The following is a 25,737-nucleotide window of genomic DNA, read 5'->3' on the forward strand; positions in this document are numbered from 1 at the left end:
CTTCCCTTCTCCCAGACAGCCTCACCCTGAAGAGCGGTCTTCCCAAGCCAGCTTCACTCCTCCTTGATAACCATCTACAGCTGCAACCCCAGCCCCTCTCTAAACGCCTCCTTCATCTAAAAGCCACTCCATCTGTCCTTCTATCATTTTCCATTACGGGCTTTCTATAATCCATCACTCTACACTGCCTACTATGGACTGCAACTATAACTCCTACTTTAATAACCAAACCCTAATATTTTTACCCTTTATGACAGAACTCTGACACACAATGGGCCAGTCTCAATCCTTCAGGGACACACCACCAGTTTGAAGTGACAATTCTCCCATCTCAATCGTTCAGGCAAGGAGCATAAGCCTGAGGTTGCAATGGGTCAGTCTAAATCTTTCAGGTAAAGAGCACCACCCTGAAGTCACAATAGTACTCTCTCAATGCTTCAGCCAAGGAAACTCAGGCTGAGATCACAATGGGCCAGTCTCAGTGTTTCAGGCAAGCAGCATCAGCCTCAGGTTCCAATGGTCACATCTCAAACCTTCAGATAAGCAGTATTAGCCTAAATTCACAATGGTCCCATCTCATCGCTGCAGGCAAGGAGCATCAGCCTGAGGTCGCAATGGGCCAGTCTCATTCAGGTAAGGAGCACCAGCCTGAAGTCACAATATGTCATTAATACCTTTATTTATGCATCTATTCATTTAGGGATTCATGTCATAAGGGTTATAGGTTTAGGTTTAGGTTAGAGTTAAGATAGATGGGATTTATGGTGGGTTAAAATAATATGTTTTAATATGTGCTTTAATAGAAGATACTAGAAAGAGGTAGGGAGATCATGGCTAAAGAATGTGGTTCTTTGCTAGGATTGAAATGTGTGGGAATCACTCTTCTAACAGAGGCTTGAGTTTAAAAGACTGGTCTCTGGAAAAGGAGGGGAAACATAGAGAGTTATGGATATTTTTATATTATATTATGTTGCTATGGGTTTAGGCATATTATATTTTCATGTGGTATCATATTATGTGGAGATTGATAGGGTTTTATATTATAGATAGCTATATATATTGCTAAGCCATAATGTAAATTAAAACCGTTGTGTGGCTGAGTTCTGTGGTCCAAGGCCAGAGGTGCAGTGGTTGAGAAAAGGCACATGAGAGCTTCATTGCTTTTAGGAAAGCTGCCAGAATCCCAGATGGGAGGACACTGCACCTAAAAGGGTGGGAGAACGCTGTGCGGGAAAGGGCTACCCGATTAATTAGCTTCATTGGTAAATGGAGTGAGGTGGATGCATATGGTTATAAAAGGGATAGGTTTATACCTTCTTTAATTCCTGACAAAAAAGTCACTTCCATTACTTCTTCTTCAATAAAAGCTATTCCTTTTTCAAAGTACTGCCTTTTGTGTTGCAAGATGGGCTGCAATTAGGACCCTGACAGATATCTCTCTCCCCTTCCATTCACCCTTCTATCCCAAAAGGGCTGGAGAGCATACCAAACCAACCATGTGTAATGCCAGGTCAGTCAAAAATACAACGCAGATAGTCTAGGATCTCCTACTGGACGAAGAGGCTGACCTGGCTTGTTTCATGGAGACCTGGCTGCGTGATGATAGCTCAGCCACCTGGGATCAGGCCTTACCAGCCGGGTTCTCCGTCAGTGAGCAGGTAAGGGGACATCATTTTGGTCCATAAAGACAATCTTGCCTTGAGCAGGATACCTATCCATATGATCGACCACATCAAATGTATTTGCCTCAGCTTAAAGACTAGGTGAAGTCTAGGGATTCTGTTGGTTTAATGTCCACCCCGTTCCTTAACAGACTCCCTAGCGGAGCTGACACAACTGGTCTCTGAGATGCTGCTGGAGTCACCTAGGCTTTTGGTCCTGGGCGACCTCAACATCCCCCTCGAGGCCCCTCCTCAACATGCGCAGGATTTGCAAGGGCCTCTCTGCTGCTGCTGCTTATTCCACTGGTGGCCTTTGCGGGAAAGGAAGGTATGCGCTGGGGATTCAGCAGTCTCCCCTTTCTTCCCGTCTTTCTTCCTCTGAGGAGACTCCAGGCGAGCCCAAGGTGCAGAGCTGGACTCAGGAGGAAAAGGCAAGAAAAGGAAGGCTCTGCTTTGGAAATAAAGCTCTCTCTGTGTATCTTCTATGTTTGTGTTTGTGTGTGTTTGCCTCTGCTGTTCTTATGGCTGGGAATGGAACAGAAAACTGAGGAGGGAATAAAGGGTCAGTTTAGCACAAATTCACAACTTCTGTGCATTTAAGAGTCCAGTGTGTTGAAATAGTAAAGAACTTTATTGAGAACACAGAGTCAAAAATTCAGTGGTTAAGCCAGAACTGCCCATTCCAAGCAAACAATACATTAAAACCCCAAACACCTAAAACTGCTCCCTCTTCCAAGCCTAGCTCCCCCCTCCAATTCCTACAGTCTATGCCCCACAGGTAACAAGCCCCCCTTTGCCATCCCTAGAAACTAGCCCTTTCTGTTAATACCAGCCTCCGACTTTCTTCAGCCAACATCCCACACAATGCAAAAGCTATCATTCCCATAAATATTCTAGACAGCTGCAACAAATCCCAGCCCCTCATCTAGATAACCTATACCATGACCCAGAATCCCCAGCCAAATAGACAACCCATAGCAACTATCTATACTATTAGCAAATAAAACCTAAACTTAACAAAATACAACTTTAAAACAAACAGACATATGGACAGAGAAACCTTACAAACAAAATCACAAGGGCCTTTTCTTAGCACCGTTGGATTGAAAATATTTTATATTCCTTACTGACAAAAATAATGTTAGTTTACTGCTGAGATTTGTGTGGCTTCGCTCCTGTGTGGACTCTCTGATGTGTCACTAGGCTTGACCTCTGAGAAAAACATTTCCCACAGTGCTGGCATTTGTATGGCTTCTCTCCTGTGTGGACTCTCTGATGTGTCACTAGGTTTGACTTCGAAGTAAAACATTTCTCACAATGCTGGCATTTGTATGGCTTCTCTCCTGTGTGGACTCTCTGATGTCTCACTAGGTGTGACTTCTCAGAAAAACATTTCCCACAATGCTGGCATTTGTATGGCTTCTCTCCTGTGTGAACTCTCTGATGTGTCACTAGGACTGACTTCTGAGAAAAACATTTCCCACAATGCTGGCATTTGTATGGCTTCTCTCCTGTGTGACCTCTCTGATGTATCACTAGGTGTGACTTCATAGAAAAACATTTCCCACAATGCTGGCATTTGTATGGCTTCTCTCCTGTGTGACCTCTCTGATGTATCACTAGGTGTGACTTCATAGAAAAACATTTCCCACAATGCTGGCATTTGTATGGCTTATCTCCTGTGTGAACTCTCTGATGTGTCACTAGGTCTGACTTCTGAGAAAAACATTTCCCACAATGCTGGCATTTGTATGGCTTCTCTCCTGTGTGGACTCTCTGATGTCTCACTAGGTCTGACTTCTGAGAAAAACATTTCCCACAATGCTGGCATTTGTATGGCTTCTCTCCTGTGTGGACTCTCTGATGTGTCACTAGGTGTGACCTCCGAGGAAAACATTTACCACAACGTTGGCATTTGTATGGCTTCTCTCCTGTGTGGAATCTCTGATGTGTCACTAGGTGTGACCTCCGAGGAAAACATTTACCACAATGCTGGCATTTGTATGGCTTATCTCCTGTGTGAACTCTCTGATGTGTCACTAGGTCTGACTTCTGAGAAAGACATTTCCCACAATGCTGGCATTTGTATGGCTTCTCTCCTGTATGGACCCTTCGATGCATGACAAGGATTGACTTGTAAGCAAAATGTCTCCCACAATGCTGGCATTTATGTGACTTCTTTCCTGTGTGGATTCTCTCATGACTCAAATATTTTTCTGTAAAGAAGCACAGTGACAGATAAGACTGAAAATCAGCGTTAAGAGAGGAGGGTGTTACCCATGATTTAGCCCTCATTAACCCCTCCTTATTAGAGATTAAATTAAGAGAGTTTCTGTTAGTAACCCAAGGATGACCGTACTACTTATGCCCCTAAATCCATGGAACAATTGTATCCTTATTTATAGGAGTTAACAAAGAAGAGATTGGAGGGGGACTTAAGGGAATCACTGGAAGCAGATAGTCAGAAAAAGGAATGTTGCAAAAATATTCTATTAAACATATGGAGAAATAGTTTGATTGGCAAGTGGCATTATATCCAGTGAGACTGCCATAAAGTCCTGAGTCAGAGACCAAGACATGATGGAAGCTGAGGTCCCTTCATGCTGTGTGGCACCAGGAGATGACTCACAACCAATACAGTATACAGCTCACATGTGGATTGGTGTGGATTAGAGTTGTGTGTACAAGGGATGGTGAAGTTGATGGAAGTCGGAGAGGAGAGCTTGCAAATAATTGTATTATTAGGAGCAGGTAACTGTTAAAGTTGCCATATATTGTGCATCTGTGATTATTTGTAGCAGATTTTTTTTGGAACAGATGTAGAAACACCCATGTAATATCTTGAAATAATTATGACCCAGAGTCAGGCTATTACATTTTTATACAACTTCCATTTTGGAATTAATAGGATTGTATACGGTGTTTTCTGCACTATATCCATTTGACTGTTCTGTTTTATATGAATCATTTTAGAAGTTTGAAGTTAATGAGTGGGTTGCCACTATAAACACTATAAACACGCCATGTGCAGCTTGTATTCTGCTTGAAATGTTATATAACTCAGCTTGGGAGATACTCGATTAGGATACAACTTTCTAAGCAACCGTGCCAAAGCCACTGTTTTAAGTCTATATTTCTCAAAGTTATTTGGGACAATGTTTACCTGCCAGGTTTAGGATTTCATTTTATGGATTGATGTTTACCCTTATTGCTACAATACGAATTACTTCTTGTGATGCTTTGTGTGTTTTTCAAGCTAGGCGATCCTGGCTTTGCTCCTGCCTTCCCCTCCTGGATCCCAGAGGCCTGATCCCCTTCCTTTTCTCCCTCCGCTCTCCAACCCTGCCTCTTGCCCATCTGCACTGCTTTACCATTTGACCTTCAGCATCTCTTCCCTGCCTTTCTGTTTTTCACATTGCCTCCATCTCTCTATCACAGACACACATCCACAGAGTGTGATGCACAAAAGGGACACTTTGAGGCTCATTTCTTGAGAAAGGCAAGACAATCAATATACAACTAATGCATTAGGAAAGGCAGAAGAAGGAGTCTGGGACCTGGTTTCTGATGTTAGTGAGGGTCAAGTGTGAGGGATGAGCCTTAAAACAACCTTAAGGCATCTCTAAGACAGAGATGGACTACTGTTGGGAAGTGGGGTGGGCACATTGGACCCCAGGGGATCTCAGGGGAAACCCCAAATTGTGTTGCCTAAAAATATGGTTTAATGTTTTGCCCCTCAATATCCCACAGCATCCCTTTGTGGAAGTGGAGGCCATTTTGCCACTGTTGGGCCCTCTCTGATCCATTGCAGGGCCAAGGGAGGCCTTTTTCCCATGAAGCCTCTCCAGAGCCCCAAAAGGCTGGAAGAGGGGCCACAAAAGCCAGGAAACTTGCTCAGGAAAGGGCTGAGGACCATTTAGGGGCAAAAAGCATTAATCTCCATGGCTCCTTACCACAAAATTCCAGAATTGGCAGTTTAGGATTGGATATTGAGAATCCTTACAAAGTGGAGAACAATAGTGCCTTACTAAAACTAGAAATTCCAAGATTCCACAGGAAGTTGTTATGACAATTAACTTACATGTGAAAGGGAACTAGTAATGGTAGTATGTCAATGTGTGTCAACAGTGTGATGCAGCAGCTAAAAAGGCCAATGTGATCCTAGGCTGTATCAATAGGAATATAGTGTCAAGATCAAGGGAAGTAATAGTTCCACTCTATTCTGTTTTGGTCAGGGCTCACTTGTAATAACTCTGTGTCCAGTTCTGGGCACCACAATTCAAACAGATGTTCAGAAGCTGGAGCATGTCCAGAGGAAGGAAACCAAAATGGTGAACGGTCTGGAAACCATGCTCTCTGAGGAATGACTTAGGGAGCTGGGTATGTTTAGCTTGGAGAAGAGAAGGTTAAGAGTGGATATGACAGCCCTGTTCAAGTATTTGAAGAGATACTGAGTATGCAGCAAGCTTGCTTTCTGCTGCTCTAAAGCAAAGGACACAGAACAATGGACGCAAGTGTTAGGAAGGATCGAATCAGAGGAATTTAATTAGCTCAAATTTACAAGAGGCGTGTCCTAACAATGCACGCAGCGGATTGGGTCCCTATGTGTATACTAGAGGTCATATAGTCCAACCCCAAGAAACAGAGACTGCAATGTCAATGAGTTGCAAATAAAATATAAACATTTATTAAAGCCACACAACCAAAAAGGGATCACACACGCACACACACATTCAATGCTAAAGCAAGGGAGGGGAAGAGTTGGGGGTAAAGGAGAAAGGATAGAGGCACCGTTGAAATATTTACCTAAGGAGTCTTCTCCAAGCGACAGATGTGAGGGATGTTGGTAAGTGAACACGGCAGCGGGGAACAGAAAGCAAGCGGCAACCGCGATGGCTAGGAGCTAAGTTCCAGCGGGCTAAGCTAACAAGAGGCCCGAAAGAGACAGTGGGCTTTGACTTGCCCAAGTGATTTCAGCAGGGCACAGTGCCCAAGAGAGCTCCGGAGCGATTGCTCAACAGAGTTGAGGTTTGGAACTGTAGCTCACAAAGCCCAAAGGAGGGCTGGAATCTGGGTCTTATTTATACTGCGAAACGTATCCTCAGGCTATAGCTACCTGCAGAACAAAGGTCTTCATGGCTATCTATTGACTAAGACTAAAGTTAAACAATGGATACACAAAAGGGTCTGCCACTTCTTTGGGAGAAGACTACTATGTAGATGGCTGGGTACTTAATACCATCAATAGGTGAGGCAAACTTCCTTTGTCCTCATTCGGGTTGCCTGTGACAACGGCAACTCCCAGAACTGGTTTTAAAGGTTTAAATCTACCTTTCTGCTTTAGCCATGGCCTGCTAGGCTTGTCTGGCTACGTGGTCAGCTCGCTTTTGGGATAATGGCGGCTGTGATGGGGTCAGTCAGGGGTCATGATTTTTGATCGCTTGGTACCCAAAATTTATATGAATCCAAACTCGATCACACAAGCCACAGGAAAAAAGGTTCCACCAAAATATTAGGAGGAACTTCCTGACAATAAGAGCTATTCAACAGTGGAATATACTCCATCAGAGCATGGTGGCATCGCATTATGGTTATTATTATTATTATTATTATTATTATTATTATTAATTTCAAATTAATGGACATGGAACAATGGATGCAAGCCACAGGGACAAGAGATTCCACTTAAACCTTAGGAGGAACTTCCTGATAGTAAGAGATCTTCAAAAGTGGAATATACTCCCTCAGAGTTTGGTGGAGTCTCTTTCTTTGGAGGTCTTTAAACAGAGGCTGGATGGCCATCCCTTGGGGGTGCTTTGAATGTCTATTCCTGCATGGCAGAAGATTGAACCGGATGGTCCTTGTGGTCTATTTCAACTCTTTGATTTTATAATCCTAAAGTGGAATCATAGCACTCTGACAGTGAATTATGAAAGGGCCCTCAGTCTTCAAAGGAAGTGAAATGGATTCAGGTTCCTTACCCACAGAGGCTACATTTCCATAATTCTCCATCATCACATAACTGTACATCAGTCTCTGTTTCTTCGTTAACAGTTTCCATTCCTCCTCAGTGAAATATACAGCCACATCCGCAAAGGTCACCTGCAATAGAAAATAGCCCTGATCCAGAGAGTGACTAAACAAAAGGGGAGGAAAGCACATTGTGCATCGCAAATATTATTTCAACACTTTAGAATTCAGTCCAGGAAATAAACTTTAAATTCTGCAAGAAAGCAAAAAGCTACAGCCTTTGAGATCCAGTTTGTCTCGAATCCTTTCAATATAATATACAATATGATAAACAATAGAATTTCGGCCATTTCTGGAATATTATTGATTGATTAACATACTGGCTATTCCAACATGTATATTAGTTTTCATATAGCCATATTTCACCTAATTTCAGAGGCAAATTTCATTTTTAATAAACAGTTCTGGGGAGTACTCTGGGCTTGAGGGCCACTGGGCCCACCATCAATTTAAGCCCAGAGATATTCTTCCATATCATCCAGCATTTCACAGATGGGGAAAGCAACACACATGTGGACAAGCAACACCAGAAGTGGGTCAAGATGGCCAAAGTTGTTAATGATAAAGATCACACAAGCGAGAAAGGGTACAGCATTTTGCTTTTGGCTCAGACTCCTGGCAAGGGCAAGACCATGCCCCCTTCTCTCCTCCCCTCTCCCCTCTTTTGCATTGATGGGCTGTAGACTCTTTTGAACCTGGAATGCACTTTGCAGCAACTGTACTGACCTGAGGAGAAAGGAGGAAATGGGAGGAGGAGAGTGAAATAGGACATTCCCTAAGCCCCTGAAAAAATGAGGAGACAGAGGATTAACCAGGACTCTCTCTGCCAAACTGGGACAGTATCTTCTCCGCTTGCTTTCATGATCCAGCACAGACACAGATGAAAATAACAGTCAGGATGGCAACTTACCAAAGAGCTGTTAACCCTCGGCAGCCTCTTTCTGTTGGAGCCCAGCTCCGTCTGCTTGGCCTTTGTGTTGGCCATCAGGTGGGCAGGGGGATCCTGGTGGCCCTGCACTTTGGTCACTTCCAGCAAACAATGTCCCAACGCTGTGTACAAGGGGATCGTGATGAAGTTCCTGAGAAAAGAGACCAGAGTAAGGCTTGGTTTAGCAAGAAACCCTGCAGCAGTCAAAGACACAGAGAAGAGCATCCTGCTGATGACATATGCAGGTAACATATGCCTCCTTTGGGCCGATGTAGAGGCGAGCATCCCCTTCCTCCCTCTGCACCAAACAAAACCCCCTGGACCTAGCACAGACTCACTGCAGCTCCCCTACACAACAGTTACTCCATGCCTTGTGAGAGTAGCTGGGGATCAGGGGATGGGGAATTGGAAAGGGTCCTGACTATGTCCTCATAGCTGGATGTGAAATGAGTGCAGTATCTGCTGAAACCTGCAGAGATCCACAATGCCCTCAGAGGAAGATTTCTTCATTTTGCTTCTGACTACAGAAACACAGCTGGATGCTTCTCTAATACCTCACACCAACACTCTCACCAGGCATGGAATGGCCATGTGGGATGCCTTCCACAACTGTATGGTAGGACCTGGGTCACTGAATGGCCAGTTGTAGTCTGATTCCACTCGGAGCAACACTGGAGCATAGAGGGTTGTGCTGGGTCAGGCTGTCTGGCCTGGTGGTTCCTCATTCTCCCAGTGGCCAAACCAGCAGAACTCTCTATGCTCCAGTGTTACTCTGGGTGGAATGCGTCTAAAAATGGCCCTTCCCCAGGGAGGCCCTCAGTCAAGAAGGGCAGGAAAGGAGCTCTCTCTTCTCAGGTTGCTCCCCTTCCATGGGATCCAGCCCTTCTCCCAGGATCAGGGGGCACCAGAGGATTGAGCTGATGGAAAGGGAGCACCCAATTCCCATGGCAGCCTTCTGCATGCAGAGAAGTCACAATTCTGATAGTGTCTTTGCCCATGTGGAGAGTGCCCATTTTCCACATTGTTGCCTGTCCATCTTGTCTTGGGAATATCCTGTCCCAGCCACATGCAGACCTAAATCCTAGCCTCTATCTTGTGCCTAACCTGATCAGAGTAGAATCACTGAATCAGTGGGATTTATCTATAAGTTGACTCACCAGTCACTTATGGGTTCAGTGGGTCTGCTCGCTAGGGTTAACCAACAGGATTCCGGACTCCTCAGATTTTTAAATTCAGGAATACAAATTTGTCATGCTGTGTCATCATCACTGATGAGAATTTGACTTCTCTTTCACACAGAGGAGGAGGGGGAGGACCTGCTCTATGTCCCAGGTGGAGAAGCTCTAGCTCTTGGGCATGATCTTACAGATCTAATCCATGTCCTCCCATCATCATGGCCTCCTTCCCATTTAGACACTGGTCAAAATAATTACTTTATTTTTGCAGATGAGACTATTTTTCTAAGCTTAACTGCTGTGTTTCCTATGTCAGTCATAGCAGGAGCATGAAGTATGAACCTCCTCCCTCTTCTTGCTAAAGCCACATAGAAATTGAGGCATATACACTGGTGCCTCGGGATACGAAATGATCGGGTTACGAAATTTCCGGGTTACGAAAAACTTGGATTGGAAAAAACTGTTTCGGGTTACGAAATATTTTTCGGGTTACGAAATTCATTTCGGCGCGAAATTCAAATGTTGCAAAGTGCAGCTATAGGCTTTCCAGGGCTAACGGAAAGCTAAGGGGGCTGGGTTAGGGGTTAGCTTTGGCGCGAATTTTGAATTTTGTTAGCAGCAGTGATTGGCTTGAGAAATCAAGCTGATCATCTGGATTGGCTAACGAAATTGGGGGGGTGGCCTGGCTTCAGAAACAAAAGCCGGCCTCCATTGATCTGCTCCTTTGTCTGGCCTTGTGGACTGGTGAGGAAGAGTTTGTTCTGAACTCTAACTCTTGGTTCCAGTAGAGGTTTGGACTTTTTCTGGCTTTCTGCCTTTGGACTTGTTCTGGATTTCTGCTGTTGGACTGTACTGTACACTTCGGATCAAGACCTGCCATCAGGAATTTCTCTACAGGTAGGTGGATGGATTTTTACCTTCTTCTTGTGGGGTGAGACAGTGTGACCATGCTTTTTCTGTGGGGTGGTGGTTTGGTTTGCTCATGGCTGTGATGTTTTCAAAGTGTGGGGTGTGAGTTTTAAAAGTTTGGCCATGATTTGATGTGGGCCAGACAGTGTGACCTAGGGGTTGCATTTTCAAATTTTGGGTTTCTGGCCTTTGAGTTTGGGTTCTTGGGTGCTTTGGTCATGGCTGTGATGTTTTCAATGTGTGGGGTGTGAGTTTTAAAAGTTTGGCCTTGGTCCCATGTGGGCCTCAGAGTCTCACCATAGGGTTGCATTTTCAGATTTTGGGGTTCTGGCCTTTGAGTTTGGGTTCTTGGGTGCTTTGGTCATGGCTGTGATGTTTTCAAAGTGTGGGGTGTGAGTTTTAAAAGTTTGGCCTTGGTCCCATGTGGGCCTCAGAGTCTCACCATAGGGTTGCATTTTCAGATTTTGGGGTTCTGGCCTTTGGGTTAGTGTTCTTGGGTGCTTTGGTCATGGCTGTGATGTTTTCAAAGTGTGGGGTGTGAGTTTTGCAAGTTTGGCCATGATTTGATGTGGGCCAGACAGTGTGACCTTGGGGTTGCATTTCAGATTTTGGGGTTCTGGCCTTTGGGTTAGTGTTCTTGGGTGCTTTGGTCATGGCTGTGATGTTTTCAAAGTGTGGGATGTGAGTTTTGCAAGTTTGGCCATGATTTGATGTGGGCCAGACAGTGTGACTTTGGGGTTGCATTTTCAGATTTTGGGGTTCTGGCCTTTGAGTTTGGGTCCTGGGGTGCTTTGGTCATGGCTGTGATGATTTGAGAGTGTGGAGTGTGAGTTTTGCAAGTTTGGCCATGATTTGATGTGGGCCAGAGAGTGTGACTTTGGGGTTGCATTTTCAGATTTTGGGGTTCTGGCCTTTGAGTTTGGGTCCTGGGGTGCTTTGGTCATGGCTGTGATGATTTGAGAGTGTGGAGTGTGAGTTTTGCAAGTTTGGCCATGATTTGATGTGGGCCAGAGAGTGTGACCTAGGGGTTGCATTTTCAGATTTTGGGGTTCTGGCCTTTGGGTTAGTGTTCTTGGGTGCTTTGGTCATGGCTGTGATGTTTTCAAAGTGTGGGATGTGAGTTTTGCAAGTTTGGCCATGATTTGATGTGGGCCAGAGAGTGTGACCTAGGGGTTGCATTTTCAGATTTTGGGGTTCTGGCCTTTGAGTTTGGGTCCTGGGGTGCTTTGGTCATGGCTGTGATGATTTGAGAGTGTGGGATGTGAGTTTTAAAAGTTTGGCCATGATTTGATGTGGGCCAGAGAGTGTGACCTAGGGGTTGCATTTTCAGATTTGGGGTTTCTGGCCTTTGAGTTTGGGTCCTGTGGTGCTTTGGTCATGGCTGTGATGATTTGAAAGTGTGGGATGTGAGTTTTGCAAGTTTGGGCCAGAGAGTGTGACCATGGGGGTGGGGGTGGTTTCCAATTGTGGCTTTTGCTCAGTGCCTGTGCCTTTTGTCCTTTTTAGGCTTGAGCTATGGCTCCCAAGAAAGCCACAGATAAAAGCGGCGGTGACAAAAAGAAGAGGGCTCCCTTGTCCTTGGAGGACAAGAAGGAAATCATCGCCAAGCATGAGAGGGGCGTGCGCTTGGTGGACATTGCCAAGGAGTATGGACGAAACCCTTCGACAATTGGCACTGTCCTCAAGCAGAAGGAGGCCATCAGAGCCGTTGTGGCTCCTGCGAAAGGCGTGACTACGATTGCCAAGCAGAGGACACCAAAGCACGAGGAGATGAAGCGCCTGCTGCTCCTCTGGATTAAGGAAAAGGAGCGAGTCGGGGACACTGTGACCACCTCGGTCATCTGTGAGAAGGCCACCACCATTTTCAAAGACCTGGCCAGCAAGGAGGCAGGTGAAGGAACTTCTTCCCAGGAGGAGCCAGCCACCCCGGAATTCAAAGCATCACGTGGCTGGTTTGAAAGGTTCAAAAGGAGGACCGGGATCCACTCTGTCGTCCGTCACGGCGAGGCGTCCAGCGCAGACCACCAGGCCGCCGAAGCATTTGTCATCGAGTTCAAGGCCATGGTGGAGGAGGAAGGCTACGTCCCGCAGCAAGTGTTCAATTGCGACGAGACGGGCCTCTTCTGGAAGAAGATGCCTCGCCGCACCTACATCACCCAGGAGGAGAGGAGATTGCCAGGCCACAAGCCTATGAAGGACCGCTTCACACTTGCGTTGTGTGCGAATGCCAGCGGGGACTGTAAGATCAAGCCCCTGTTGGTGTACCACTCGGAAAATCCACGGGCCTTCAAGACACACAACATTCAGAAGGACAGGTTGCCAGTGATGTGGCGTTCCAATGGCCGCGCATGGGTCACACGCCTCCTTTTCGTGGAGTGGATCAACAGTGTCTTCGCCCCGACTGTGAAGCGGTACCTGGAGGAAGAGGATTTGCCCTTGAAGTGCCTCCTCCTCTTGGACAATGCTCCTGCGCACCCGCATGGCCTGGAAAAGGACATCCTTGCCGAGTTCTCCTTCATCAAGGTCCAGTTTCTGCCGTCCAACACAACCTCCCTCTTGCAACCCATGGACCAGCAGGTCATTGCCAACTTCAAGAAGATCTACACCAAGCACCTGTTCAAGCGGTGTTTTGATGTAACGGAGAGCACACAGCTGACCCTGCGAGAGTTCTGGAAGCAGCACTTTGATATCGTCGTGTGCTTGAAGATGGTGGACTTGGCATGGCAGGAGATCACCAGGCGCAACCTGATTGCTGCGTGGAGGAAGCTGTGGCCTGATGCTTCTTCAGAGACCGAGGGTGCTGAGCCAGGTGAAGAAGAAGAGGTGACTGAGATTGTCTCCATCGCAAGGTCCCTGGGACTTGACGTGGACAACGAGGACGTGGAGGAACTCATCGAGGAGCACAGCGAGGACCTGACAACAGAGGATCTGAAGGCCTTGGCAGCCATGCAACACTCGGCCGTGGATGAGGACGTGCTCCATTTTGACAGGGGCCAGGAGGAGGAGGCTGCGGGGGCATTTTTGCCAACGGCAGAAATTAAAAACATTTTGCGGCAATTCCACAATGTGTCTTCTTATGTTGAGAAGCATCATCCTGAGAAGGTGCTCACCAGCCATGCCATTGCCCATTTTGATAATGTCTGCCTTAGCCATTTTAGGAATCTGCTTAAGGCCCGGCAAAAGCAGACATCCTTGGACCAGTTCTTCACAAAAGAGGGAGAACCGTCATCCAAGAAGGGAAAAGGTGCTCAGGACCCTTAAAAAAAACACCAAAATTTTTTAAAAAAAGTTGTTAAAATAGTTAACTTTGTTAAAATGGTTAACTTTGTTAAATTGGTTGAATTGGCTAAATTGGTCAAATTGGTCAAATTGGTTAAATTGGTCAAATTGGTTGAATTGGTTAAATTGGTTAAATTAATTGAATTGGTTAAATTGGTTTAAATTTGGTTTTTTGGCTGCCCCTCTCCTCCTCCTCCTGCCTCACTCTGAGATGCCAGGACCAGCAAAGATAAGTCAAAACCTTTTTTTCTTTATCCTTTAGAAACTTTAGAATGGACCTGCATGTCATTCTTAAGCTCTTTAGTGCCTCAGGCAACTTTGTATTACATTGTATTGTAGGGTACTTAGCTTAATAGGCCTCTATTGTACCTTTGTTTTCACTTGCAGGTTCAGTCTGAGGTCATAGAACGCATTAGTTATTTTCAATGGAAAATGTGTTTCGGGTTACGAAATTTTCGGGTTGCGAAAGGAATAGCGGAACGAATTAATTTCGTAACCCGAGGTACCAGTGTACATTTGTGTGCATTGTTTCTGAATGGATCTATTAAAATCACAATTTCTTCATTTTTCCTTGAATATTTTTTAAAAAGAAGCAAACTGCTGAATACGTTGGACTTGATATAACAAATATCTATAAATGTATAGGTTTATGACTTGAATATTGCACCCTGGATTATGCTCATTTGGGGTAAGTGAAGACGTATATAAATTCATTTTATAAACCCAGTGAAACTAATATCTCACAAAGTTCTAGTAAACAACACATACACACACAGTTCCCATAAAAAGGACTCACTTGCGCACTGTGTGTCTGAGGTCTGGAAATCTCCCTTCCACCTTCTGGGAAGACAATGCTGTTAGAGAGCGAATTTGGGGCTTTATGCCTGCAAAGCATGGGCTCACTCTCTCAGCTGCAACATTTCCATACAATTCTGGACTGAAACATTTAAACAAAGGTCATCTTTCAGCTCCAGGAATAAAAGCCTACCTTCAGTACAAAGACACTGACTTCTTCAGCCCCAGAAAGGCCTCTTCTGCAGTCCTTTATGGCCGGAGCTTCCCTGGGTCAGAGGCCGTCTCCTCAGCCGTAGAAAAGGGTTGCTGTGAGTGCGAAGGAGGAAGAGGTCCACAGGGCTGAGGGAGGGAAGGCAATGGGAAAAGGTCAGTGCCAATGGCCATGGAGGGCAGAAGGTGACAATGCCTAGGAAACTCCTCTGAGTCCCAGCCATTCTAGGAATGAGTGTCAGGAGTGAGTCCAGGGGCTGAGGGGGTCTCCTTTCCCAAAGGGGGAGGCAAGGACCGGTGGACCCTCCCCAGCTAGGGCCCAAAGGGAGGGTCTCTTTCCCCACCTCTCTCTCTCTCAGCCCCCAAAGCCCAGCCTCTCCACTGGTCCTGCCTCCCTTCCTCAGACCCCCACAGGCCCCTTCCTTCCTTCCTTCCTTCCTTCCTTCCTTCCTTCCTTCCTTCCTTCCCCCCAAAATGGAGGGTCAGAGGCACAAAGGGACACACAACCCTCTTTTTGGCCCAAGGAACCTGGCCTCCTTCTCGCTCTGGAGCCTCAGAGAGAGAAAGAGGAACCTCTGTTCTGTTGGGGCGTGTGGAAAGACGTGCTTTGTCCACCACAACCACCTGCAGAGTTGAACCACGTTGACAGGACGCCAGGGAGAAGGAATCTGTGGAGTGTCTGCAAAGGTATTCTGGTCAAGAAGGACATATTCCTTCACCACTGCAAACGGCCTTCAGCTCCAGGCTTGAGAAATAACTACAGAACAAGCCTTCACTCTTCACTTTAACCTTCGTTTGCAATATTTACAATATATATATATACACAGTGTATTGGACAACCGTCTCTAATACACACTATTTACACAACCAACAATAATAACACAACCTGTGACGCAGCCACAGTAACACCAACCACAGAGAGGCAGTTGCTCTCACACACCAACTGTCTCACTCTGTCTCTCAGTGACAGTTAGGAAGGACAGTTGACAGTTGCATCAACATTCAAATCATGCACTGTTCGAATGCTGACACATATAACTGCCACTAGAGCTGTATATAACTTGCACAACAGCTCCACCTAGTGGCCACATCCATGTCATTTCCTGACATGATCAACTGAGGCTTCAGAGAATGTTCCGGAACATTATTCCCCACAGTCACAAGCAGCACAAAATGGCCTCTGGAACACAAAATGGCTGACAAAAGCAAAAAAGGCCACCAGGACACAAAATGGCTCCTTCTGCCTCAGTGCTTGGCAGTTGGCAGTTTGAGGCCTTCAGGAACACAAAACAGAGGATGAAAGGGCCCCAAAGTCGAAAGGGACCCCAAACAGGATTTCCAAATTTAAGAACACCTAAACATTTTCCTGATGCTATTGAAAGGAGGAACCTGATCCCCTCCTTAATTACAATCAATAATGAAAGCTATTAATATTAATATTAAGAGTGCCCATCATCCACAACCCAGCTCAGGTCTTGACCGCTCAGGGAGGCCAGTCCAGCTGCAGGTGGCCCTCAGTCCATCCGTCTGCATTCCTCCTCTTTTCCCCAGCATCAGCCCCTTTTCCAAGAAGGCTGCATCCACACTATAGAAATAAGGCACTTTGGCACCGCTTTAACCCCTCAGTGTTATGGAATCCTGGAATTTTACCTTTGAACACTTAGCTTCTCTGCCAGAGAGCTCTCATGCCACAACAAACTACAAATCCCAGGATTCCATAGGATGGAAACAGGAGAGTTAAAGAAGTTTTGAACTGGATTATTTATGTAGTGCAGATACAGCCTGAGTCAGTTGTAAAAGCATCCAAGTCAAATCTTATCCTGTTAAAATGGTTTTCCTTTTTTAAAATATATGCAGTTTGCTTTTATGTCTAATCCTTATTCTTCTTCTTCTTCTTCTTCTTGTTTGTTTGTATGTTTGTTTGTTTCATTCTTGGTAATATGAGTTATTCTGGTCTGTCTCCTTCCCTCTTTCCTGAAAATCTATTAATAAGGAAACTGGGGAGACTTTTAAAACCTCCCAAAGGAGCCACTTTTGGCATTGTTTGGGGGACTAGCCTCCTCTTAGAAGCCAAAGCCCAATGTTTGTGAAGAAGAAGAATAAGGCTTGTATTACAACTATCCTCCCCATTTCTGATCCCTTTGAAAACCCATGTTCTCCAGAAGGAGCAGAGCTGTGTAATAAGAAAACCCTCTTAGAAAAGAGACACAAAAGACACACAAAGAGACACACTTCCTTCCTTTTGGCCCAAGGAGCCTGGCCTCCTTCTGACTCTGGAGCCCCAGGAGAGAAAGAGAAGCCTCTGTTCAACTGAGGCCTCAGAGAAGGTTCTGGAACAACATTCCTCACAGTCACAAGCAGCACAAAATGGCTGCCAGAATACAAAATGGCCACTGGGACACAAAATGGCTGCCTCTGCCTGAGCGCTTGGCAGTTGTCAGTTTGAGGCCTTCCGGGAGAGAGAGAGACTGAGGGAAGAGAGGAAGGAGGTCCTGGAGGGAGGGGGCCTTGGGAGATATAGGGCCTTCCTGAGATATTCAGTGTTCGCTTCCTAACAAAGGGGTTTCTGGCCTCATAAAGGATTTGGGGCAAACTGGATCTGAAAGGCAGAAGTAGCCTTTTCTCTTTCCAATGAGATTTAAAGTGTATTTCCGGGACTCGATCTCCCAGCATCCACATGGCCAGAAAGAGGAGGGGCCCTGCCCTGCAGTAAGGCCCCTCCAATCCCCTCCAAACTAGGACTACACCTCCCACGTCTTCTTTCTGTCTGTCTGTCTGTCTGTCTGTCTTTCTTTCTTTCTTTCTTTCTTTCTTTCTTTCTTTCTTTCTTTCTTTCTCCCTAGCTGCCTTGTGTTAGTGGTGTTACTCCTCTTGTTGTCATTGTGTGCCTCCAAGTTGTTTCTGACTTATGGCAACCCTAAGGGACGCCCTTCGCAGGGTTTTCTTGCCAAGATTTGTCCAGAAGTGGTCTTGCAAGTGCCTCCCTCTGAGGCTGAGAGAGTGTGACTTCTTGCCTAAGGTCACTCAGTGGGTTTCCGTGGCCAAGAGGGCATTCGAACCTTGGTCTCCAGGGTCATAATCCAATGCTCCAGCCACTAAACCACGCTGGCTCTTTCTTGAGGTTTTGTGGTTTTTTGTGGTGTGGCTCCAAGTCATTGCCGACTTTTGGGGAACCTCTCCTGGGGTTTTCTTGGCAAGAGTTGTTCAGAGGAGGTTTGCCATTGCCTTCCCTGAGGCAGAGAGAGTGTGACTTCTTGCCCAAGGGACCCAGCTGGTTTCATGGAGGAGTGGGGCACTGGACCCTGGCCTCCAGAGTTGTAACCCAACACTTAAACCACTACACCACACTGCCTCCCATTCCCATGTACAACCTGTGAAATAAGTGCAGACTTTTTTCTGCTCTTCATGTGTGTCTTCAAGTCGTTTCCAACTTATGGCAACCCTAAGGCAACCTTATCATGGGGTTTCCTTGGCAAGTTTCTTCAGAGAGGGGTTACCATTGCCATCCTCTGAGGCTGAGAGAGTGTGACTTGCCAAGGGTCCAAAACACATTGCAGCAATAATCCAATCTGAGACCGCTTTAGTGCTAGGGAATTCTGGGAAATGTAATTTTGTGAGACATTGAGCCTTCTCTGTCAGAGAGCTCTGGTGCCACAATAAACTCCAGTTCCCAGGATTCCCTAGCACTGGGCCAGGCCAGTTAAAGCGCTCTCAAAATGGACTATTGCTGCAGTGTGTTTTGGACCTTTCTTGGCCGCAAACTGTCCATAGCCTGCAATGCATCTCCTAATTCTGTTGTCAGTCCCTCCCTCCCAACACTTTCTCAATTCCCCCCAAAACCTGAGCAAAGCTGGCAGATGGAAAGAGGTTTTAAAGCAGCATTTAAATCTGCATTATATGCTTTTAAACGACTAAATGTCCCAAATGCTATTATCAGTTTTGTAGCTATTATTACAGAAAGACGCAGAGTGCAAACTCCTCAAGTACCTTTATTTTCTGGAGTGAGATGGGCTTTTCCAACTGACTCACTGTGATGATCTCCGGTGGTCCAAGCAGCCAAACTGCGGCCCTGTAATAATAATAATAATAATAATAATAATAATAATAATAATAATGTTTTTATACCCCTCTCTTCAGCCAAAAAGCTATCAGAGTGGCTTTCAAATTGTTAATTAGATATTTAGACATTAAGGCTCTTAGCCCAGCAGACCCTTAACTTCCTTAACTCTCTCTGCCTCCATCCAGTGAATTATAAAAGGGCTTCCCTTAACCTACACTGGGACCATTTAAGGAACCTTATTTCTCCTTCTTTACTGATTTTCCAAGCATCAACTGAGCCAAAACACGTGTAAAAGGAGCGTCGAGTAGTAGATACTCCAAGGAGATATTTATTATAAATAACAAAATATAACTGAAATGTAAGTCATACAAGATATTAAGAGTCTTGCAGGTACAATATTTGTAAGTATATAATATTCAATTCATACAAGCTATTAAAATAATAAATAGACCTAAGTGTCCATTTCTGAGACTAACTTCCAAGATCCGCTCTTTAACTCTCTCTCTCGATCTCCAACCGACACAATTCCCCCAACTGTCTCTTGGTCTCTCAGGCCTTATATCTCCTTCTCACGGAAGCTTCCAGAAGAACCTTCATCTTGCTCTCTGATTGGTCAAGAGAGCCTTCCGTAGCAGTGATGTCATTCAGTGTGGGATGTGGGAGGGACTGGGACTCCAGCCAATGGCAGCCCTCAGAGTGTCCTCGGGAGGATTTATTTTGTTCCTAAAAGACCATTGAACCCATGGCTTTGAGACAGGGCTGGTCCTCCATTTTGATGCAGTGAGGCTCCTGGTTTGGAGCGATCATGGAAGGAAGTCATTCCTAATGGCTGAATATGTGGTCTTCCTATTTCTATTGTCAGGGAAGGGAAGTCGGCCCTGGAGTGTTCTCTGCCTTTTGTGGCAGAAGAACTTGACCAAACAGACTTGAAATCAAATACATAAATAATAAAACTTGGATGATTGGGAGAGGCTGCCATAGACTTATATCAGTTCAGTGAAGCAGATTGTCAGGACCTTCATGGAAAACCTTTCATGTGCTTAAAAAAGTCTCCCATCACACAAGAAATCTAGATGACCATGAACACAGATTGCAGCCTTGTCTTTTCCCTCTCACCCCTTTCTTGAAGATCCAGGGAGCAAGGAAAAGAGAAGGGAGGATATTCCAATATTGATATCCTGAAGGGATCCAATCATATTTGGGATTCACCCTGTGCTTCCCTCCTTAATCGCTCTCTGGATGAGGGCTATTTTCTATTGCAGATCACTTTTTCAGATGCCACAGTGTTTTCTTCACAGAAGAGGAAAGGCCATGCTTCAGTCTGAAGCAGAAATGTTTCATAGGATTTGGAACCCATTAAGCCCTATGAGGAAGGACTTAGGGAACTAGGGATGTTTAGCATGGAGAAGAGAAGGTTAAGGGGTGATATGACAGCCCTGTTTAAATATTTGATGTCATATTGAGGATGGAGCAAGATTGTTTTCTGCTGCTCCAGGGACTATGGATGCAAAGTGCAGGAAAAGAGATTCCACCTCAACATTAGGAGGAACCTCCTGACAGAAAGGGCTCTTTGACGGTGGAACAAACTCCCTCAGAGAATTTGGTGGAGTCTCCTTCCTTGGAGGTCTTGAAGCAGAGGCTGGATGGCCATCTGTCAGGGATGCCTTGATTGGGAGTTCCTGCATGGCAAAATGGTGTTGGACTGGATGGCCCTTGGGGTCTCTTCCAACTCTATGAGTTGTAATTCATTTTGGTTGCATCTACACTGCAGAAATAGTCCACCTTTAACTGCCATGGCTCTCAGTGATGTGGGATTCTGGGATTTGTAGTTGTGTGACTGTACAAAGGCACTCCAGGGGGAAGAATCACCGTGTGCTTAATATACTATAGCAGTGTTTCCTAAACTTGTTCCCAGGATTACAGATCCCCTGTTTACTGACCAGTAAAGTCCAAACCACTTGGAAGACCAGAGTTTGTGAAACACTGGTCACTATAGCAAAGCCTTTGAATGCATAGATCATGAAAGGCTATGGAAAGCCCTTAAAGCCATGGGAGTGCCAAGACCTCTGATAGTCGTGATGAGGAATCTGTTCTCAGGACAAGAGGCTACTGTCAGAACAGAACATGGAGAAACAGAATAGTTCTCAATTGGCAAAAGGCTGCATCTTATCACCCCAACTGTTCAGTTTACATGCAGAAAATAAACGAAGAGCTGGTTTGAAGAGGAGGGAAGATAAAAGGAAGAACATCAACAATCTTAAGATACATGGACGATACAATACTATTATTGGAAAACACCACAGACTTGGAACAATTACTAAGGAAGGTCAAGGAAGAAATGGCAAAGGCAGGCTTGTTACTGAACATAAAGAAAACAAAAATAATGACTAGGGAAGATGTACATAAATCCAACCTAGATAATGAGGAAGTTAAAAGGTTTATTGTATCTTGGAGCAAACATTGATCAGAATGGGAAACTGCAGTCAAGAAATCGAAACAAGACTATGAATGGGAAGGGTAGCCATGAAGGGACTGGGCAAGGTCCTAAAGTCTAAAGATATACAACTGAGCACTAATGTCCAGTCCATTGTATTCCCTGTTGCCATGTACAGCTGTGAGAGCTGGGCAGTAATGAAAGTGGATGAGAAGAACATGAATTCATTTGAGATGTGGTGCTGGAGAAGAAGGCTGAGTCAAAAACACAAATGGGTCCGAGAACAGACAAGCCTGAAATGTCCCCGGAAGCCAAAATGACTAAACTGAGTCTGTTGTATTTTGGCCACATCATGAGGAGGCATGAATAATTAAGAAGGAGAGTAATGCTAGGAAAGGTAGAAGGGAGAAGAAAGAGAGGAAGGCCGCATGCCAAATGGCTAGACATAATTCGGGAGGTTACGGGGCTGAATCAAGGGAACCTGAGCAGAGCAATGGAGGATAGAGGGGTTTGGAGGTGGTTCATCCACAGCGTTGCTGTGAGTTGAAGGCAGCTAATAACAACAAAGCAAGTAAAGACTTAAGGGTTTTATTTCAGCATCAGCTTCTGTGGGTTGTGATTCATTTCGGCTGCATCTGCACTGCAGAAATCATCTCATCTGACACCACTTTAACTGCCCTGGCTCAATGCTATGGGATTCTGGGAATTATAGTTTTGTGAGTTTTGTGTTAGCCTTCTCTGTCAGAGAGCCCTGGTGCCACAACAAACTACAGTTCCCAGGATTCCATAGCATTGAGCCATGGTAGTCGAAGTGGTGCCAAACTGGATTATTTCTGCAGTGCAGATACAGCCTTTCTCAGATGCTTGGAGTACAGTATTGTAAGATCATATGCACACACACACACACACACATGCGTATAGACATATACATACAAACGCACACACAATTAAATGATTGTGGATTGAGATCAGAATGAACAAACAATGGAGGCAATAGCTATTATAATACTATTATATGTGATATATAAGAGCTCCCTTAATTGTCCTAATCCTAAATGGGTCTTTCGAAGTCAGGTTTGCCCCCTCTCTTCTTCTCTGATGCTGTTTTTAAATTAAACATGTTGAATTTGTAAGATGCCTGAGTGGCTGCTAGGAAATGAAAATGGTGACATTGTAAGAGAAATTTATTTTGTATGATCCAGTTAAGGATCCTATTGATTCCTTTGGCACACATCTGTGGTCCAATCCTATGGTTTATTTTCCTTCTCCAAGATTAGTACACATAGAATTATAGGCCCCAAATGCATCATTAATGATTCCTTTTGAAGTGAATGAAATGGAAACAGGCTGAACTATGGCTATATTATGGCCATTTTCCAGTACATGAGGAAGAGGCTTAGGGGTCCATGTTGGGTCTGATGAAAGTGATGCTCTCCTTAATGCCATCCATTGCCCTTTCTCTCAAGGATTTCCAAGATGTGTCTGTATCTGGGAAGACCCAGCAGCTGCACAAGAGTTGTGGGAATTCGCTTGTAGTGTAGGTGTATTTGGCCTAAAAACTTTGAAGGCACCAATGCCCACTTGATCTTAGAAGCTAAGCAGAGTCAGCCCTGGGTAGTAATGGATGGGAGACTGCCAACAAAGGTCAGGTGCTGCAGGCTATATTTCAGAGGAAGGGATTAGCAAAACCATGGCTGAGTCTTTCCTTGCCTTAGAAGACACATGAAATTCATGGGGTCAGCATACATTGACAGGCGACTTGAAGACGGTGCACACACACGCTCACAGACACACCTATTTGGCTGTAATTCAGTGAAATTAGCCTTCTCCCCCAAATTCTATGCCAAATTAATACCTGCAAGATACATAATCCTTCTACACTCTTCCCTTTTCTAGCACAAAAAATATGAAGCTGCTTTTTAGCTTTATGGAGTAGAGTTGGCCTTCTACCTTTGCAGCTTTGACTTTTGCGGCTTTGATTATTTGAGGTTCCGATTGATATGTTCTCTCTAGGAATCTCTTGCACAACTCTGCCAGAAGTTGGCCATAGGTTTATTCCCTGCTGCTGGTTTTCTCTTTGCTGTTTTTCATCACTGTTTTGTTGAATCACTGTTGTTCTGCGTTTTGTATTTCCAGCCACTTCTATTCCATGCAGAGAACTGTGGTCAGTGGGTGACAGCGAATGAATGACTGTATTCTCAGAAGAGTAATAAATGGTAGACGGAGAGTGATTTTCCACCCCCATCCCCTGGTGCTTCCTTTTAAAGCATTTGGTGGGATGTGGCTGTTCATGTGGCAGTCATCTGCTGGACATTGCCCATGTCATCAGTGGTCACAAAGGATTTCCCTCTAAAGCTTGTGACATCTTCAGTACCCTATTTAAAAAAAAACAACTGTAACCTCTTTGCTTAAGCATTTCCTTACTGTCCATGTGGGTTAATCTCATGCTGAAAAAGGGGTGTCCCTTCTTCACCTCCAAATCATGGCTCTCCTGTTCTACAGATTATAGGTCCTGGTATGTGTTTTTACCATATTGCAAGAAAGGTGCTATAATGCACTGACAGAGTTCATGCTTTGCATGTAGGAGGTTCTGTGTTCAGTTTTTGTGTAGGATCTTATGTAGTAAGGAAGCTAAGAAAGATCTATCCCTGTCCCTGAAAAGTCACTCAGAGCTTTCCCCAATCTTCTAGATATTTTGACCAGTAACTTGTGTATATCATTCCACTTTAGGAACTGATAGGGATTTGTAGTCCAAAAATGCCAGGAGAATATCACCCGAGGGAAGTCTGTTACTGATAGAGCTGACCAGAGATCTCCATATGAGGCAGTATATAAAACACTTTTCCTTCTTCTTCCACACTTGGTGACACTGACCTACTCCATGCGACAGTTTTCCTTATATCTTCTGTGTGCTACTGAGTGTGTTTTTCAGCATTTGGTACTGAAAGCCCCATCTAATGTACATGCTGCCCTGGTATTATTGTAATGGGAAACCCTGGTTTCTTGTGGCATGAATAGTATATGAGCCTTGAGCTCTCATACTCTGCCCTCCTCTTTTTGCTCGCTGGAGAAGGGGCTTGAAAGCATTTGCTTCCAATTTATTTTAATTGAATAAACAAAATAACTTTATTGAAGACAGTCAGGATAGAAGTGATCAGCAATGCATTTAGGTCAGATCTGAGGCTTCCCTCCTCCTCACGATAGTATTAAGATGCAAACTAATTAGCTCCAGCTACTCAAGTTTAAAGAATCCTTTTGAGAAGCCACAGTGTTGTTTTTTATGGGTAAACTCTGGTTAAAACAAACCAAGATCTGATACCTTTGTTCCTGTTTGGTTGGTTTTTGTCAAGTTGCGTTTAGGGAAATCACATTGTTTATGTTTGGATGTCACAGAGATCTGTTGAAGTCCATAGAAGGAATGGCCCATCTCTTCTTCCAAGGTATGAAAACACAGGAGTGGAGATGGGAAACTGCATGTGTGAGCATAAAGCTTTTGTTTTTAATATTGGAAAGGTGGTATCTCTTGATATAAACCAAGGTGTGTATTGAAATCTAAAGGGAGGACTTTCTCACAGTCCCACCATCCTCACAGCCATGGTTAGTAAGGATCTGGGAGAGAGCCTTATCCATGGCTGATCCCAATAGCTAGGACTTGGCTCCACAGAAAGTCCGGTTGGCTCCTTCCCTCCTGTCTTTCTGTGGCAGATGGAGGCATTTCTATTTGGGCAGGCTTTGGGGTTTTAACTATGGAGTTGCAGTGCGTGACGTGGTATGCGCTCTCTCTGTAGACATATACTGTATATATAAAAACTGTTTTAAATACGTTTTTGTTTTCAGTGTTTTAATCATGTTTTCAATGCTGACTCTTAATTTCTTTATAACTTTTGTAAATTAATGTTTTAGTTGAATATTTTAAAAATGATTGTAAGCCACCTTGTTTCCCATTTTGGGAGAAAAGCAGGAATGTAAGTGCAACAAACATTAAAGAAAGAAAATGTGGCTCATGTAATGGGGTTGAATTCTGTGTAAACCAGCTCACTCTCTGATCTACAAAAGTTATCATGTGTGATGTCCTTATCAAGGATGTTACTTCTCATTACATATGCCTGAAATCTCCCATGTTTGGAGGGGGCAGTGGGCATATTGACCATTTTTCAAATGGCTGCAGACATGCACTTAATGCCTTTTGTGTCTGTGAGGGAGGGATAAGTCTTAGAGTGTCAGAAACGTAGGCCTGTTACAGACTGCCAAAATAA

At 44.8% G+C, this 25,737-nt stretch overlaps 1 protein-coding gene across 1 annotated transcript; it reads right to left on the reverse strand.

Annotated features, from left to right (window-relative positions):
* Positions 1 to 2,273: 2,273 nt before the first annotated feature.
* LOC149287700 (uncharacterized) lies at positions 2,274 to 25,077 on the reverse strand. The gene is made up of 4 exons (XM_089492560.1): positions 25,055 to 25,077; positions 8,602 to 8,770; positions 7,643 to 7,763; positions 2,274 to 3,877 (listed from the first exon to the last, which is right to left on the reverse strand). Exons 1-4 carry the CDS (start codon positions 25,075 to 25,077, stop codon positions 2,808 to 2,810), a joined length of 1,383 nt encoding a protein of 460 aa, XP_089348686.1. The 3' UTR covers positions 2,274 to 2,807.
* Between the last annotated feature and the right edge of the window lie 660 nt (positions 25,078 to 25,737).

This window comes from Sceloporus occidentalis, unplaced genomic scaffold (genome assembly GCF_023333645.1).
Source record: "Sceloporus occidentalis isolate IW3139 unplaced genomic scaffold, rSceOcc1.0.p SCAF_57, whole genome shotgun sequence".
Classification (NCBI taxonomy): domain Eukaryota; kingdom Metazoa; phylum Chordata; class Lepidosauria; order Squamata; family Phrynosomatidae; genus Sceloporus; species Sceloporus occidentalis.

Excerpts from the sequence above, each read along its gene's own strand:
- LOC149287700 (XM_089492560.1), bottom strand. The coding sequence starts at position 25,077 with ATGGCTGTGAGGATGGTGGGACT. Across the intron at positions 8,771-25,054 it reads GCTGTGAGGATGGTGGGACT|GAACTTCATCACGATCCCCT; the intron begins GTGAGAAAGTCC and ends CTCTTTTCTCAG. Across the intron at positions 3,878-7,642 it reads TGGAAATGTAGCCTCTGTGG|AAAAATATTTGAGTCATGAG; the intron begins GTAAGGAACCTG and ends GCTTCTTTACAG.